Raw genomic sequence first — 17,065 nt, forward strand, 5'->3', positions numbered from 1 at the left:
CAGAAACTACCCTCAGTCTTTCAAATAGAGGGAATTAATACAGGGAATTGGTTACCCAGGTGATGTAAAACAGAGAAGCTAGACAAGGGTTGGTGAAGGCAACCCAGAGAAACTCTGATCACCCTCAGACTGGAAGCAACAGATGAATGTGTGGTTACCAGACAGCAGAAGCTGGACTCAGGTTACAGCCAGCACATGATGAGAGCTGGACCAGTGATCATTGGGCAAAGGGTGAGGGTGCTAATAGCAAGAGCTGGAACCATGGAAGAGACATGACACTGTCAGAGATTTTTTAGGATGCAACCAGAGAAGGGATGAAATACCCTAACGTTTCCCTGTAATGAAGACCCTGTTAGGATAACAAAATCTTGCTTGTGTCTTTTAAAGACTCCTGTGTTTTGGTCCTGAGGGCAGGAATCAGCTGTGAGCTAGACTGAATTCTATTCAATAGAGACATTTGTAGTGCTGCAAAACCAGAGTCAGTGAGTAGGAAGGATTAGCTTGTCATAGATTAGATAATACTTACCAGTGGGGTAAAGCAAGGTTGTCTTTTTGTCCTTCTCTTTATATTACAGTTACTGAAAGACTTTGACTTATGCCCTCCCATTTGTCATTCTGTAATACAGAAAGTAGAAAGTTAATAATAATAGCTGTATTTATTTGTATTATGTACAAAATTGTTCTAAGAGCTTTATAGGTATTAATGCTTTTAATTCTCAAGATAAACTCATAGGCAACCTATTAGCCCATGTTATGTAAGAGGAAGTTGAAGAATAGACAGGTTAGCTAATAGGCACACTGTTACATAGAGGTGACAGTTGTATTTTGGGGTACTACAAGTGACCTTTGTGATAAGTTCTGCTGTGTGATTATTGCCACAAAGAGGGTCCTCAGATAAACTCTTCTAAACTGGAGCACTGTTTCCTTATAGACATCGCCCATGTGCCAGTGCCTTAAACCAAGCCACCATCTTCTCTTCCCTCTCCACTACTGTGGACTCTGGACTCATCTCCTCACTTCCATACGTGTCCTCTTCAGTTTATTCTGCAGAGCAGCCAGAATAACCTTTTAAAAACATGTCTCCTGGGGCTCCCCTGGTGGCACAGTGGTTGAGAATCCACCTGCCAACGCAGGGGACACGGGTTCAATCTCTGGTCTGAGAAGATCCCACATGCTGCAGAGCAACTAAGCCTGTGAGCCACAACTACTGAGACTGCGAGCCACAACTACTGAGCCTGCGTGCTGCAACTACTGAAGGCTGCGCGTGCCTAGAGCCCGTCCTTTGCAACAAGAGAAGCCACCGCAATGAGAAGCCCCCACACCACAACGAAGGGTAGATCCACCCCCTTGCCGCAACTAGAGAAAGCCTGCGTGCAGCAACGAAGACCCAACACAGCCAAAAATAAATAAATAAAATAAATAAATTTTAAAAAAGAAATGCCTTAAAAAAAACAAAAAAATACATCTCCTCTTCTCAAAGCCCTCCAGTGGTTTTCCATTGTTAGTAAAGTTCTACATTACTTAAAAATATTATAGGGCTTCCCTCGTGGCGCAGTGGTTGAGAGTCCGCCTGCCGATGCAGGGGACACGGGTTCGTGCCCCGGTCCGGGAAGATCCCACATGCCGCAGAGCGGCTGGGCCCGTGAGCTATGGCCGCTGAGCCTGCGCGTCCGGAGCCTGTGCTCCGCAACGGGAGAGGCCACAGCAGTGAGAGGCCCACGTACCAAAAAAAAAAAAAAAAAAAAAAAAATATTATACCATGGGTTTTTAGTGGACAGGCATAGTTTGGAGTTCTGTTGCTTTCCTGGTGTGATTGGGTAGCCATTTATTTACCAACCTGTCTCCTCTTGAAGGGACATTGTCTTTACCTCTTATACTCAGAGGCCATGGGCAAGCTCAGAAAAATCATACTGAAATCATCGTCACCTCCTGCCTATGAGAAGAGCATTGATCCATAGGGAGCAGAGAGCTCCAGAAAGTCTGGAGATTTGTATGTTAGACTGAACTCAGTCCCTGGAACCCCCCTGGGGGCTTGTGAGTCTGCTGGAGCTCCTGGCAAAGTGACGGACATTTTGTAATGTCTGTCAGTGGTGCTATTTGTTTTGGCCTTTTCTGGGTAAATTTGGTGGGCAGCCAGGGCAACAAAGGGCACTCCTCAGACTAGAGTTGGAAGAGGAAACTGAGGTGAATCTCTAAGTAGTAGAGAGGGGTTTAGGGCAAAGAAAACGGGCGAAGGACAAGTATGAGCTAAATTCACTATTTGCTTATCTACTTGCTTATACTGAACAAACAGCGAAAGCTAAACGAATGCTACAGAGGGCCTTAACATGCTGGAGAAGCGCTTGGTCCCCAGGGTACTCTACATTTCAGCCCTGTGGCAATGAACCATGCCAGGATTCCAACCTAAGTGCTGCCCTTCACTAGCAAAATATCTTAGGTGTGTCATATGTGTGATTAACAAATAAGGGACAGTGTGAAAAGCTTGGTGCTGCCTTTGGCATTCACATTTCTGAGAACTAAGGAAGAAGATTAATTGATATGTAAATATATGGAATATTTACTAGCTGATAAATAAAGGGCATGACAAAATATCTTAGATAAAAATTGATGTTCTTATACATTAGTTATAGCTGATCAAAATTACTAGAATAACTATAGAAAAGTTTTTGGTTTTGTTTCTAATTGCTTCACAAAGTTGGAGAGGGTGGGCTCTGCATGATGAATACAACTAGAATAATGTTTTACTAGTTGTTATATATATATATATTTTTTTAAATAATCCACCTTTAAATGAATCTTTTTTTTTAATAGTGTTTATTTATTTTTACTTGTTGACAGTTTGCTTTTTATTTATTTATTTTGGCTGTGTTGGGTCTTTGTTTCCGTGCGAGGGCTTTCTCTAGTTGTGGCAAGCGGGGGCCACTCTTCATCGCGGTGCGCGGGTCTCTCACTATCGCGGCCTCTCTTGTTGCGGAGCACAGGCTCCAGACGCGCAGGCTCAGTAATTGTGGCTCACGGGCCCAGTTGCTCCGCGGCATGTGGGATCTTCCCAGACCAGGGCTCGAACCCGTGTCCCCTGCATTGGCAGGCAGATTCTCAACCACTGTGCCACCAGGGAAGCCCTAGTTGTTATATTTTAATCTAAATAAGTTGCCATGATTCTTCCCAATACTTCACTGCTTACGAATTATATTGAGCCCAGTGGGTTCTGTAAAAGAACTTTGAAACCTCTTTCATTGCTTCAGACTTTATTCAGCCAAAATAATTATCGAGGACGTTTCAGCCTGCCTTTTTTTCAATTCAAACGTCGTTCACACTGACTTTTCTTGCTTTGAGTTCATGCAAGACATCATTAATACATTACATGTGCTCTTAAAATATTAACTTCAGATACTTCATTAATGTACACGTGTATATAGCTATTTATATATTTTTATCTGAATCGATGAAAATACCTCTTAGGTGAAGAAAACACTTTTTATTGCACCTTGAATTGCAAGACATCACGATCTAGTACTTCATAAATATTTTTCCTTCTTAAATCATTGCCTGGAAAATAAGTTTGTCTCACTTTTTCCATAAAGCTAAAGCTGTAGAGATCAAATTTTGTAGATGACACAAAAGAGTTTCCTCCATGAATAACCACAAGCTCATGCTACTGGAAAGGTCTTCAGGAAATGACACAGTTCAGCCTGAATCCAGATGGGTCCACTAAACACTGACAGTTATTCTGTTGTTCAGACCCCCTGAGACAGACTATCCAGAGCCTCTTGCTATGGTAGCCTAGCTGTCTCATGTTAATCATCTTTTTCTTTTCTTTTCTTTTTTTTTTTTTTTGGTTGTTTGTTCTACAAAGCTTTATCTCATGTCTAATTTCTGTTACTAAGAATTATGCCCATTCTTGCTATGGTTTTGATCTTGGCAGACAGAACAGCTGGAAAAAAGAAATGCTATGACAGCGATTATTGAGTGAAAATTGGGTGGGAGATAAAGTTTGGTGATATTTTACTATTTTAGATGCTTTAATGCCTTTTGAGTGTTGATATAGAGATGTCACATTTAATTTATTTGAAACAAATTTAAGGGAAAAATCATTGTAGAAACTCTCCTATAAATGACTGAAATTCTTATATCAAACTGAGTCATTTTTTAATCTAGTGTTGATATGAGAAAACTCTTTTCTCAGTAGAAGTGCTCTATTTCTTAAATTAGCTCCATAAATCTCTACATTCTTTCCAACTGATTAAGACAAGTTCACATTTGAAATATGAGGACTCTGAAATGGAAGTTGAAGGTACTCAACAGTATATAAAGCACTTTCTAGACTAAAAGCTTTCCTTAGAACTGTGATATGAAAAGCAGTGACTAAATATATAAAATGATAGCCAGATTACCAATAAGTGTACACCTCAGACACAAATAATTACTTTGCATTTAGGGAAGACAAATATTAAATTCTTGCATCTTGCTTAATGTTCAACCTGCTTATGTAAGTAGATGTTCTTTTTTTGATTAAGCGTTTTTACAGGTGAATATGAATTCTGAATCTCTACATGTTATATAAGCACCAAAAACCCTGCCTCAAATAATAGTGATACTCGTGAAATATCTTGCTTAATCAGTTAATGAACACAAAGCTAAATAAAATCTATTTTTTTACCATAAAATATCATTTATTTAGCAAATATGAATTGTGCTCTAATATTAAGCAATCTTCTAGGTGGAGGAAGCATAGCTTGTGATTTTCAATAGAAACAACCGTGATCTAGAACTTTTTCTTCATGGGTTAACGTGTAGCAGATGTCTTTAAAAATCTATAAAAATTATGTGAGCTTACATATTTTAGGAAGTTTTGTTTTTTAAACATTTCTATTTTCTTTGATTTTATTGTCCATTTGTATTTAACATTTATCATTATGAAAATAAAATATTCCCATGATAATTATCTCAAAAATATAGACAAGCAGAAAAAAAGAAAAACATCCTAACATAAATATAATATTTTGATGTATTTCCTTCCAGATTTTTTACACACAGTTTAAAAAATGTTTATATTGTATTATATTCATAATAGAGAAAAATTGGAAAAAATAAAATTAAGGTGAATTTATCCACCATAAAAATGTGTGTTCATTGATAAGATTTTCATGCATTTAAAAATGTATTTGTAACATAAAAAAGTAAAGATATGATATTAAGTGAAAAAATTCAAATTATGAACTTTTATATGTATGGTTACATGGTTTAAGTATTACCTAATAAACTTGGAAATGTGTTAGGGTTTGACTTATAAACCAGATCAATTGTTTGAAGTGGTTTCTGGAGCTGATCACATTTCTGAACCATGTGTTATAAAGGAAAATAATCCAAAATATTTGGGAGCAAAGATATAGGGCAAGAGATTGTATTCAGGTTACTATATGGATAAACTAAATCCATCCCTTTTCTGTTTAACTTTTACTAAAAAAAACCCCACATAGGTAAACTTTGATTCTCAAGAATATGGAAATTGAACACTAGATTTTTAAAAAGCCAATACCCAAGAAACTAATACAATATAAAAAATTAGCAGGGGATAATTGTTTTTTTCTTTTCTTTTTTTTTTTTTTGGTTGTGCCACATGGCTTGCAGGATCTTAGTTCCCCCACCAGGGATTGAACCTGTGCCCTCGGCAATGAAAGTGCAGCATCCTAACCACTGGACCGCCTGGGAATTCCCTAGGAGGGGATAATTTATTCCCTAGATTTTGCGGGGGGGGGACTAGAAAGGAGGTACAAACTTTTTCCTCTCAAATTTTGGTAATCCCGGGATGACCAGTTTTACAGAATTCGGGGGATTGTAATTAAATGTTGGCATGTTTATGGCGTGGACTCAGTTTGAACTCTCTAGAAGCTGACCTTGAGATGAGGATTCATGTATTAATATTTGACATTTATTAAGGAAGTGCTCCTGGGAGAAGCAGGTAAGGAAGTGGAGGAAGCAGGACTGAAAAGGGGGAACAAGACAAGCGAGAGAGAAATTGCCCGTGATTTCTGAGTCTCAGATTCCACAGGGTACTCTGGATCATAAATTACATGTTAGATTTGTCCCACTCTGAGGCAAAGAATGGTCTGTCAAACTCCCACACAAGTCAGTACTTGGCTATAGGTTTTCCCAGGAATGCAGTGCCTTTCAGGAACTTCTGCTTCTCTGTACAAAGAACAAGGGCAGAAGGGGCTCCAACAGCTCAAGGTCAGTTCTTGCAGAGAGGATCCAGGGAATCTGAATGATCCCTAGGGATGTGTGCTACATGTGGTGACAGCCATATTCTGCCATAAGTCTGCATTTAAGTTGGGAAATGTGATTCTCCATGTTTTGCTGGGCCAAAGCATTCAACTGTGAGGTAGAGTTCACAAGTCCAGGGATGCATTTAGAGCCTGGGCATTTTCATAGAAACTGCCGTTAGAATTTGGTGTGGAGGGTGGTGGTGGGGATGCCTTAGGTGTATGTGATCAGGAGTGAATAATAATTAAGTTCTTTAAAAATTGGAAGCATAGGAAGGAGGGAGGAAAAAAAAAGTAAAACAATTAAGAGGAAACTCAGAACATATTGATTATGGGAGGATGTTTAGCTCAGGGAAACTGTCATTGCCCAGACTCCAGAGGAAGGTTGGGCAGAAAATTCTCAGCTCACGTTTGGAGCTACCAGAACAGTTTTCATGTGAGTGCAGAAAGCTTGACTTGGGCCCCAGACTGGAAAGGAGCCTGGTTCTCTAAGGGTCTAGGAAATCAGTAGAAGTAAAACTCAGAGGAGGCCTGGGATGATGGTAAAGTCTAGCAAGAAAGGACAGTGACCCTGGGTCAAGGCCAAAGGAGGGGCCAGCTGCATCTAAGGGGAATAAAAGTGAAGCCATCCAAGAACAGATTATTTAAAGCTTTAAACCAGTGCCAAGTTTATTGAGGAATGTGAGACTGTATACTTGCAAATTACCTCAACACTATATCATTTGTATTCTGAAATTTTCTCACACTGTAATAGAGACTCAGAGCCTTCTCAAATGTTTTCGTTTATGATTCTGTGATCCTAAATGAGTTGTGTAAGTTATGCATTCTGAGGGTGCTGTGTTCCTGTGGACATCACCAGGGTTGAGTATTACTGGGAAGAAAAGTGAAAAAAGAAAAAGACGGTGATCTTCCGTGTGTGGTGTTGGGGGGAGTATCCTGCCTTGTGATCACCCAGAAATTTGTCCAAAGCAAGTGTCTGAGGGCACCCATTGAGGAGAGACTTTTTATTTGTGCCTTAATTTGAGTGTCCCATCTGGAAACTGTATGTCTTTTAGTCACATTTGCATACTGGCAAACTATATTTATGAAAAAAAACCTCTCAGCAGATAATAATGATAAGTCTTCTACATGATTAGAGGATAAGCTGGCTTTGTCTGTATTCTAGCCAACTACATCTGTCACATTAAAAAGATAATAGAAAGCTAAGAAAAAAATACTTGATAATATTTTCACTTCCGTTTTATTTTTGCAAACAGGAAAATAAAGTATTACTAATAAATATTATTTGAGTTCCAGGAGCTAACTCTATCATCTTATACTAACTATTCTTTAAGTTGGGTACAGATAAAATTTCTTTCACAAAGACCAAAAGATTACAAGCTCATACATTTTTTTCTTAATACTCAAAAAAACTAGTTCCCAAAGAGGTACAAACTATTATGTATAAAGTAAGCTACAAGGGTATATTGTACAAAACAGGGAATATAGCCAATATTTTATAATAATAAAGGAGTTATTTTAAACCACTGCTATTATTATCCTGATTGATGCTCATATCATCCTGTCTTCGACCAGTGGAAGCAAAGCTCTGCAAGCTGACTTCCTTGTTTTTTTGATAGTTCTGCTTCTTTGTTTTTGGTCATCCATTTTTATTTTGCACATTTTCTGTTCCACTTCTGCATTGAGCCATTTCTTCAAAGAGCCTTGGTTCCTTTTATTGGGAAGGTACTTGGAGAACACAGTTTTGGTATTGCTGTGCTCAATATGTTATGCACTGGTCATTCTTTCTAGCCCTTTGCAGTGGTCAGAGCTAGAAAATAAGTTAATTCTTTTAAGATAAAATACTTTTTGAATTCACACAGATATTTTCAATTCAATTTTAGGACTGCAGGAATTTTACAGAATTTTATTGATGTTATATCTGCATCCTATGTCCAAAATCCTGATTTTTAAGGGCACCGCTATAATTTCTCATTTGCATCCAGCCACAATATCCATGTAATAGCCTTGGAATAACAATGCCTACACTACCACAAATACCAACAATAAAATATAAAGTAGTGTGGGGTTTTATTAATGTTCCTTTTGTTTTCAAAGCATATCACTGTGGGGATGTACAGTCAAATTATTGTGTTTTAAGAATGGTTGAGGGACTTCCCTGGTGGCGCAGTGGTTAAGAGTCCGCCTGCCAACGCAGGGCACACGGCCTCGAGCCCTGGTCAGGGAAGAACCGCACATGCCACGGAGCAACTAAGCACATGTGCCACAACTACTGAAGCCCGTGCGCCTAGAGCCCATGCTCCGCAGCAAGAGAAGCCACTGCAATGAGAAGCCCACGCACCACAGCAAAGAGTAGCCCCCGCTCACCGCAACTAGAGAAAGCCGGTGTGCAGCAACAAAGACCCAACGCAGCCAAAAATTTTAAATAAATAAATATATTTAAAAAAAAAAAAAGAATGGTTGATTAAATAATTGACTGTTGGTGATTAACTCTACTACAGTCCCTCTCCCCTTCCCACAGGTTGAAGGTGGCAATAAAAGTTCAACCTTTTGTCTTTCTGGTGACCAACCCCCAACCTGAAGCTATCTAGGGGCCCCTAGCCACCAGTCCTTTCATTAGCATACAAAAAGACACTCATCTTTCTAAAGATTCCAAGGGTCTTAAAAACTCTGGTGTCAGGAATCTGAGTCAAAGACCAACTATTAGGACAAAAGATGCTTCTAGCACCCTATCACTTAGGAAATTACAGTTTTAGGAGCTCTGTGTCAGAAACTGGAGGCCGAGACCAAATATATATTTCTTATTATATCACAATAGCATTGTCCCAACTTTGGAGAAAATATAACATAGAAAAATGGCTGGATGGTAGTGAACCAAAATATTAACAGTGTGATGATTTTAATTTTCCCTTTGTGCTATGTCATTCCATTTTAATTTACAATGTGCACTTTATAATAAAAATAAAAGACGTGAGTGAACTGTAATTAATTCAAAACTAGAATACTGGTGTAAAGTATTATCTACAGATCTTCTTCAACTTATGATGGGGTTAAACCCTTCCTTAACTTATGATGGGGTTAAACCCATCTTCTGATAAACCCATCAGAAGTTGTAAATAGTATAATTTGAAATGCATTTAATACACCACTGAACATCATAGCTGAGTCTAGCCTACCTTCAACATGCTCAGAACATTAACATTAGCCTCCAGTTGGGCAAAATCATCTAACACAAAGCCTATTTTATAATAAAGTGTTGAATATCTCATGTAATTTACGGAATACTGCACTGAAAGTGAAAAACAGAATGCTTGTATGGGTACAGAATGCTTTTAAGTGTATCATTGTTTACCCTCCTGGTCTCATGGCCGACTTGGAGCTGCTGCCACTCCCCGCATCACCAGAGAGGATCGTACCACGTATGTCTGGCCTGAGAAAAGATCACAGTTCACAATTCAAAGTACAGTTTCTACTGAATCCGTATTGCTTTTGCATAATCATAAAATCAAGAAATTGTAAGTCAGAACCAGTGTAAGTCGGGGACCATCTATATCCTTAAGTGGAAAAACAACTTTTACAAAAACTATTGAAAAATCTTAAAATATATATATTTGCCTATATAAAATAAAAAAGTTTCATCAGGTAAAATGATCAATAACAAAATTTTTTAAGTTAGTACCTTATTCATAAAGGCATGATATCATTAATTCATCAAGAAGAAAAGCAAAAACTCCAATGGGAGAAAATAAGTATGTGTAATACAGTACACAGTAATTCAAATTGTCAATAAATACAGGAAAAGCTCTCATGGAAACCTAGGATACTATGATTTCTTCATTTTACAGGTGAGGAAAGTGAGGATCAGAAAGGTTAAATCACTTGTTTATGAGAATAAGGACAAAGTTGAGATTCATCTTTCTAACTTTGGACTAAGATCTCAAGCCCTGTCACACCTGTGGCTGAGGAAACCCAGTCTCCTAGATACGACTTCTTGTGGCTCACCCTCATAGTCAAGACTTCTTTTTTAAGAAAATTTTTTATTTATTATATTTATTTATTTTTGGCTGCATTGTGTCCCCGTTGCTGCGCGCGGGCTTTCTCCAGCTGCGGCTTGTGGGCTGTAGGCACGCGGGCTTCAGTAGTTGTGGCGCACGGGCTTCGTTGCTCCGCGGCATGTGGGATCTTCCCAGACAGGGCTTGAACCCATGTCCCCTGCATTGGCAGGCGGATTCCCAACCACTGCGCCACCAGGGAAGCCCAAGAGTTCCTGACGTTAGAATGAGGAATACTCTCCCTTCTCTGGATACCAGACCCTCGCTAAATTTAAATTAAATTGTATGACTCAGTTATTGCTTAGTTCCACATAGAGCATACTCCTTTCATTAAGTTTTTAATGTTAACAAAGTAATTACATGTTCATCTTCATTAAAGTAAAATGTATTTTAGGCTGCTCTTCAGCCTAATTAAAGAGCATGTCTATGACCGTGAATATTTTGTTTAATCAACTACTTAATCTAGAAGCAACAGAAAGAGTACTGTTGGTGACTTCCATCCATTAATCTATTAGGTTGTCCTCTTTATGCATTCAAATATAAATACTATGCTTAGTCTTTAAACATTTATTGCCAAGATATTCCTACTTATTTCTACTCTCCACCCCCGCTTTGTTTATGACAGATATAATCATAAACTGAAAGCACATTTCCATGCTAAAAACTTTCTGACATTCATTAGGGCTCTTCACATACAAAGCAGAAATCAACAGGATGTCTTAAGCTTTCCTAATTTGTAACATTGTTTCTACTACAGTTACCAAAAAATTGCTATTATGAGCTCACGAAAATATATGGCTAGTGTGTTCAATATTAGACAATGTTGGAAAAAATCATTTTTTAAATGTATGATTGTTCCCCCAAAAAACACAATAAACAGAAGTGGACTTAATTGTTATTGCCATAAATGAGTGATTTACAGTTATTTTTCCTACCCCAATTCCCAGAAATATGTTATCACACATTCTCATCAGTAACAGAAGCCCTAACATAGGCATAATAGACTCTCCAGGAGGTGGTTTCCTATTTAACTAAGATTCCTAGCTGATTTTGATAAGCCTCCTTCCCGACGGACACGGCCACTTGCACACTGGTGCTTTTCAAACTTGAACAGGAACAACTTGGGGCTCTTGTTATAACGCAGATTCTGGTTCATTAGGTTTGGGGTGGAGCCTGAGATTCTGCATTTTTAAAGAGCTCCCGGAGCGATACCAATGCTGAGGGTCCACAGACCCTACTTTCCAGGGTAAGGCAGTATAACCACCTCCCAGCTCTTAATCACCAATAGATGCTGCACATTTGTGAACCCAATCATGGGTTTGATGCATTTGTCTTTATCTTGTCTGTAATTGGGTTCTATTCTGCTTTTAGAGAATTTCCTCCAATCATAGAGGGAAATTAAAGAATTTATGGATCTATTTGACACAATTATTAAACAGTTCTTTTAGTGTCTCCTGCAAATATCTTTCCCGTAAGTAGAAAATCAGGAATGATGACAAGAAGAGAATGAGAACTGGTCTCACATGCTGGTTAGCAGTGGCAGCAGTAACTCCTGTGCAGACCCGATGGTAGAACAAAGGAAGCTGTTGAAGGATCCCTCTAACTCCCTGTGAGCTCTTATTCTTCAGTGGGACCTAATCCCTAGACGTTTGGTGCTTGGTGATGCTGCTTCATGTCTGCTTTATTCTCTCAAGGTTGTTTTCCCTTCCCTTTCTTAACCTCCCTTCAAAACCAGCTTTCATGGTTCAATCCATAAATTTTTCTGATCACTAATTCTGTGCAAGGCAGTCTAAGCACTGAAAAAAATATGAAGGACCACTGGTTTTAAGCTGTTTAATATTTATTTAGAAAAAAAAAGGTGTGCAAAAATAAGTGATGAAGGAATTCCATAAGAACTCTGTATTTTATTTTATTAGAGGACACAAAGCTGTACCTAGAAGCTGAGCATTTGGGGAGACCTTAAAGATCAAGTTCAGTTTTTATCCAGCACGTGAACTGCCCCTACCACGCTGTGGGCAATTGTCTGTCCAGCTTCTAAGTTGTTCCAGGCCCAGAAGGCTCACTAAGTTCCAGGGTAGCCCATGCTGACATCCGTTGCCTCTAATTGTTAGAAAGTTCTTATTTACACTAGGTTGTTCCTTCTATTAATTGTCAGACATATACCCGTTGTCTTGCAGAAGAAAAGTCATGGTCTGGCTGGTGGCTGGGCTTACCGCTGCCCTTGGTCGTGGGGTTGTTGTTGGCACCAAGGCCCCAGCGTTCATGATGAACTTACTTCAGACTGTACGTGACTACTGGGTACATATACTTGCCCCTTTGGGATTTGTCTTTGGATGTTGTCTAGACAGAAAACATGATGAAAAGCTAACTGGCTTCTGGAACAAGAGTCTGTTATTTAAAAGGAACTGAGGCCCAATGAAGAAGTCATCTGGAAATAAAGGCTGTGGCTGAATTACAGAATGTTTACATTTTTTAAACTGTGAGAGAAATAAAAACTCATTATTTTATTTTATTTATGTATTTATTTTTTTGGCCGTGCCATGCAGCTTGTGGGATCTTAGTTCCCCGAAAAGGGATGGAACCCAGGCCCACAGCAGTGAAACTGCTGAGTCTTAACCACTGGACTGCCAGGGAATTCCCCACATTCATTATTTTAAAAAAAAGAAAAGAAAAGTTATGGTCTGCTGGAAATGGCTGGGGGGAACTTTCAGAGGAGGAGGCATTTGGGCAAAATCTTAAGTGCTACTAGAATTTAGGGAGACGGACAGAAGTGGGGAGGCAGCATTCTCATCCTCTTAGAGTTACACTTCCTAATTGTCAATCTGGATCCCCTAATTAATGCCCCCGTGTTAAGGGATGTCTCTATTTTAAATAATGCAGAGCAATCAACAATATGTCAGATACCATGGCATCATTTACACAAGATATTTGAGAAAATGAGTAGAGGGACTTTTCATATTCTCCTCACTTATAAAGCAGATGATTATCCACCTACTACAGCTGGGCCTGCAGTAATCTAATTCTGAAAGGCCAGTTTTATCTGGCATGCAAAGGAAGTAGGCAGACACACAGCGGTTGTTTGGAGAATAGTACAGATGTTGAGGTGAGAAACTACAATGGCTGGAGATACACAAGAGGGGCTTGTGGGAGCACAGCTTTAAGCCATGAGGGTTCACTGTGTTGGGAAACCACAGCGGGAGCTGGTCAACCTTGTGTTACCCATTTGGATGGAACCGCTCCTATTTAACGCCATGAACTGAGTTTTAACTTTATGCAAGCAGAAGTCTTCTCGTTTCTCTTTTTTTTTAGCCACGCCATGCAGCATGCGGGATCTTAGTTCCCTGACCAGGGACAGAACCCGTGTCCCCTGTATTGGGAACCCTGAGTCTTAACTACTAGACTGTCAGGGAAGTCCCTTGTTTCTCTTTTTAAGGAGAGTGAAGTCCAGAAGTGCAATTCAGAATATAAATGACAGAGTACCTATATGTCAGGAAATGGAAAAATATGGATGTGCTGACAGCTTCCACCTGAATTCTTCTTAGGAAGAGAATGGCATTTGTGTCAAAAAAATACAATGACAAGGTATGGGGTAAAGTGGAATAGGGGTCTTCTAGAGGCCTGGAGGTTCTGGGACCTCGCTGAGAAAGTCACAGGGAAATATTTGCTTGTTAATCTGAAGGAGATGAAAAATGAAGAGTAGAGATGTTTAGGAGGTGAAGCCTAAAGACTGGTCGAAGGCCATGCCCCAGGGTGTGACCCTTCCTCCTAAGCACTCTAAATCTTCAAAAGGCACAACAACAACACAACAAATACACAATGCATGATGTGAATAGATTTTTATGGAAAATGATGCAGGGACTGTGTGTTTTGCATCTGGAGTATCGTGGAGTTTTTCAGGTACAGCGCAAAAGAACCCTGCTTTATGGTGGCATAGAGAAGCGTGAGAATGTAAACCAGGCTAATTTACCAGAATTATGGAGTAGGCTCCTGAGTGTGGAATGGGGTTTAAGATCAAGTTTAACCAATTCACTTGGGGGCGAGGAGTCCTCAGCTGGCATTTAGGTTACACATTTAAAATCATCTGTTTCCGAGACAAATTTCTACCTCAAGCTAATATTTTAAAATTTCTTAATCTCTTGTTTAAAATGTCTATTTTGAAGGGTCAGATTGTCTTCTAGAATAGGGAGCATCTCCCGCTGTGTTTGTGCAATCAACTAGCCACTTCTACAAAACCCAAAGTTTTTCTAAATATTTAATGTTGATTTCCTTCCCTGTCTATTCTTTCAGCTTTTTAAACAAATCTAAATTCATTTTGAAATGCTTTGAAACATAAAGCACATTAAAACCCAAGGTCGCATCACTCAACTTCCAGTTTGTCTATGTCTTGCACGTGGAGAAGCAACAGTTAAAAGGTATAACTTAGTGGGATTGCTGGGTCGTATGTTAGTTCTATTTGTAGTTTTTTAAGGAAACTCCATACTGTTCTCCATAGTGGCTGTACCAATTCACATTCCCACCAGCAGTGCAAGAGTGTTCCCTTTTCTCCACACCCTCTCCAGCATTTATTGTTTCTAGATTTGTGACCGCCTGGAGGGGTGGGATAGGGAGGGTGGGAGGGAGGGAGACGCAAGAGGGAAGAAATATGGGAACATATGTATATGTATAACTGATTCACTTTGTTATAAAGCAGAAACTAACACACCATTGTAAAGCAATTATACTCCAATAAAGATGTAAAAAACAAAACCAAAAAAAACCGGTATAACTTAGAAAATTCTTTTTAGGACTTTATAAGAATGCAAAGTGGTGTAGGAAAAGTCAGAAGTCACCTAAAGGCTGCCATTCTCGGGTACAATAATTTTTCCTCTGTCTTAGAAGACGCTTTACTACTTTTTTCTCCCAGAACCTAAAGATTTAAGGAACAATACTGTTCTGAGAGAGACGTGACTGTAAGAAGCCTGGACTGGATTTATTTTTCTGGAACTGGCCTTGTTGTCCTCTGGCAACACAAAATTAAAAGATAATACACTGTGCCTTGGAAATAAAAGTTTTCAGTCTTTCACATTTTAAACTGCAAACTCATTTGTTGTCTGGGGTGTTTTTCTTAAATTGTTGCCTGCATGTTCCTAAACCACCTCTTCTTTTTTGTGCTCTATCAAATTACTGAGCTGTCAGATGAGATTAAACAAGGTGGTAATTGTATCTGAACCATAAACACATTTTGCTTTAAGGTTTTGACTATTTCTTTAGGAATAATATTAAATGAAGGAATTAAGGTAAGTTTTCCTGGTAAATTATAAATTTTAGTTAAATACATCGGAATTAGGTAAATTCAAGTCATTAAATGTTTACCCAAGCAACTCAAATTACTAAGATATATGAGCATACACTGGCAAAAAATAGAACTAAATACGACATGGTCTTAGGTCTCAAAGAACTTGTAATTACAAAAGAGATGAGGGCTTCCCTGGTGGTGCAGTGGTTGAGAGTCCACCTGCCGATGCAGGGGACACGGGTTCGTACCCTGGTGCGGGAGGATCCCACATGCTGCCGAGCGGCTGAGCCCGTCAGCTATGGCCGCTGAGCCTGCGCGTCCGGAGCCTGTGCTCCGCAACGCACGGGAGAGGCCACAGCGGTGAGAGGTCTGCGAACAGCATTAAAAAAAAAAAAGAGACAAGTAAATTTTTATTTAGCAGTCAAAACAAGTGAAAAACTATGTGCTGATTGGTACGCACTTGAAGAGACCTTTTAAGAATATTCCAAATAGTCTAAACTTAAGAAAATAATTGAGAAAAATGTAAAAAATGCAGATTAAACTAAAAGTGTGGTGTGTCTATGGCCATCACATTATGAATAGCATAGAACATTAAGGAAATATTCTTCCAGTATTTGAAAACTATTATGCAATTCAACACAATAGTCACTCACTTCACTGACAGGTGATGAGGTTCTGAAATAATGTAGTGCTAAAATTGAAAGAAATTTCAATTTAATGAGTATAGTTTATATGAGGATAAAAATAGATTAATAGTAGATCACATTTCAGATTTAGTGACAATAAATTTATTGGGAAATGAGTGAATTGGAATGGAACTCCATTTGTCAAATCATGGTTGAACTACAATCATAGGTTGCTTACAGATATGAGAGTTCAGCATCAACCAACCGAAGCACCCTGTAATATTCAATTGGCTATAAAGAACTTATGATACAGTACTGAATACTCTATTATTATTTGTAAATTGTGTCTTTAATATTATTAAAATTAAGAATAAACGTATGTGCTTATATGTAAAAAAAAAAGAATATTCTAAATAAATTCTCTGAAGGGTCGATGCTTAATAAAGCAAAACGAGAAACTCAATTATCTAAACCACCTTGTTGGATGAATGACTGTATCACATTAACTTGCTACTTTACTGAATGACAATCATTATAGATAGAAAAATCCTATTAAAAGAATATGTATGGCTATATGTACAATCAGCCATTTTCCTTCTATACTACCAATCTCACTTCAAATACTTAAGTGTTTAGTACATTCAAGGTACCATGCCATGGACTATTAAGAGTAAAAAGAGGCTTTAAAACACACTGTCCTCAAGGAACTTTTAGTCCGGTTGGCAGGACATGGTTTCTTCATATAACATAAGAATTACAGAATTCCAAAGGAGGAAAATTAACCTGCAGCTAGAGTTGTCAGGGATGGCACAGGGAGAAGATTGGAGGACTGATAGAATTTGATGAGGG

General features: G+C 38.8%; 1 protein-coding gene across 2 annotated transcripts in view; it reads right to left on the reverse strand.

The window, feature by feature from the left end:
- Positions 1 to 528: 528 nt before the first annotated feature.
- SLC38A11 (solute carrier family 38 member 11) overlaps positions 529 to 17,065 on the reverse strand; it is a 74,122-nt gene continuing 57,585 nt past the window's right edge. Inside the window, exons 12-13 of one of the 2 annotated variants that reach the window (XM_079924289.1) lie at positions 9,616 to 9,693; positions 601 to 615 (exon numbers count right to left, since the gene is read on the reverse strand). In XM_079924289.1, coding sequence (XP_079780415.1) covers positions 9,661 to 9,693 — 33 coding nt within the window. In that variant the 3' untranslated portion in view covers positions 601 to 615; positions 9,616 to 9,660. Of the gene's footprint in view, positions 616 to 9,615; positions 9,694 to 17,065 lie in introns of both variants that reach the window. The other variant, XM_079924288.1, reaches the window with a different exon arrangement.

Source organism: Stenella coeruleoalba (genome assembly GCF_951394435.1).
Source record: "Stenella coeruleoalba genome assembly, chromosome: 6".
NCBI lineage: Eukaryota > Metazoa > Chordata > Mammalia > Artiodactyla > Delphinidae > Stenella > Stenella coeruleoalba.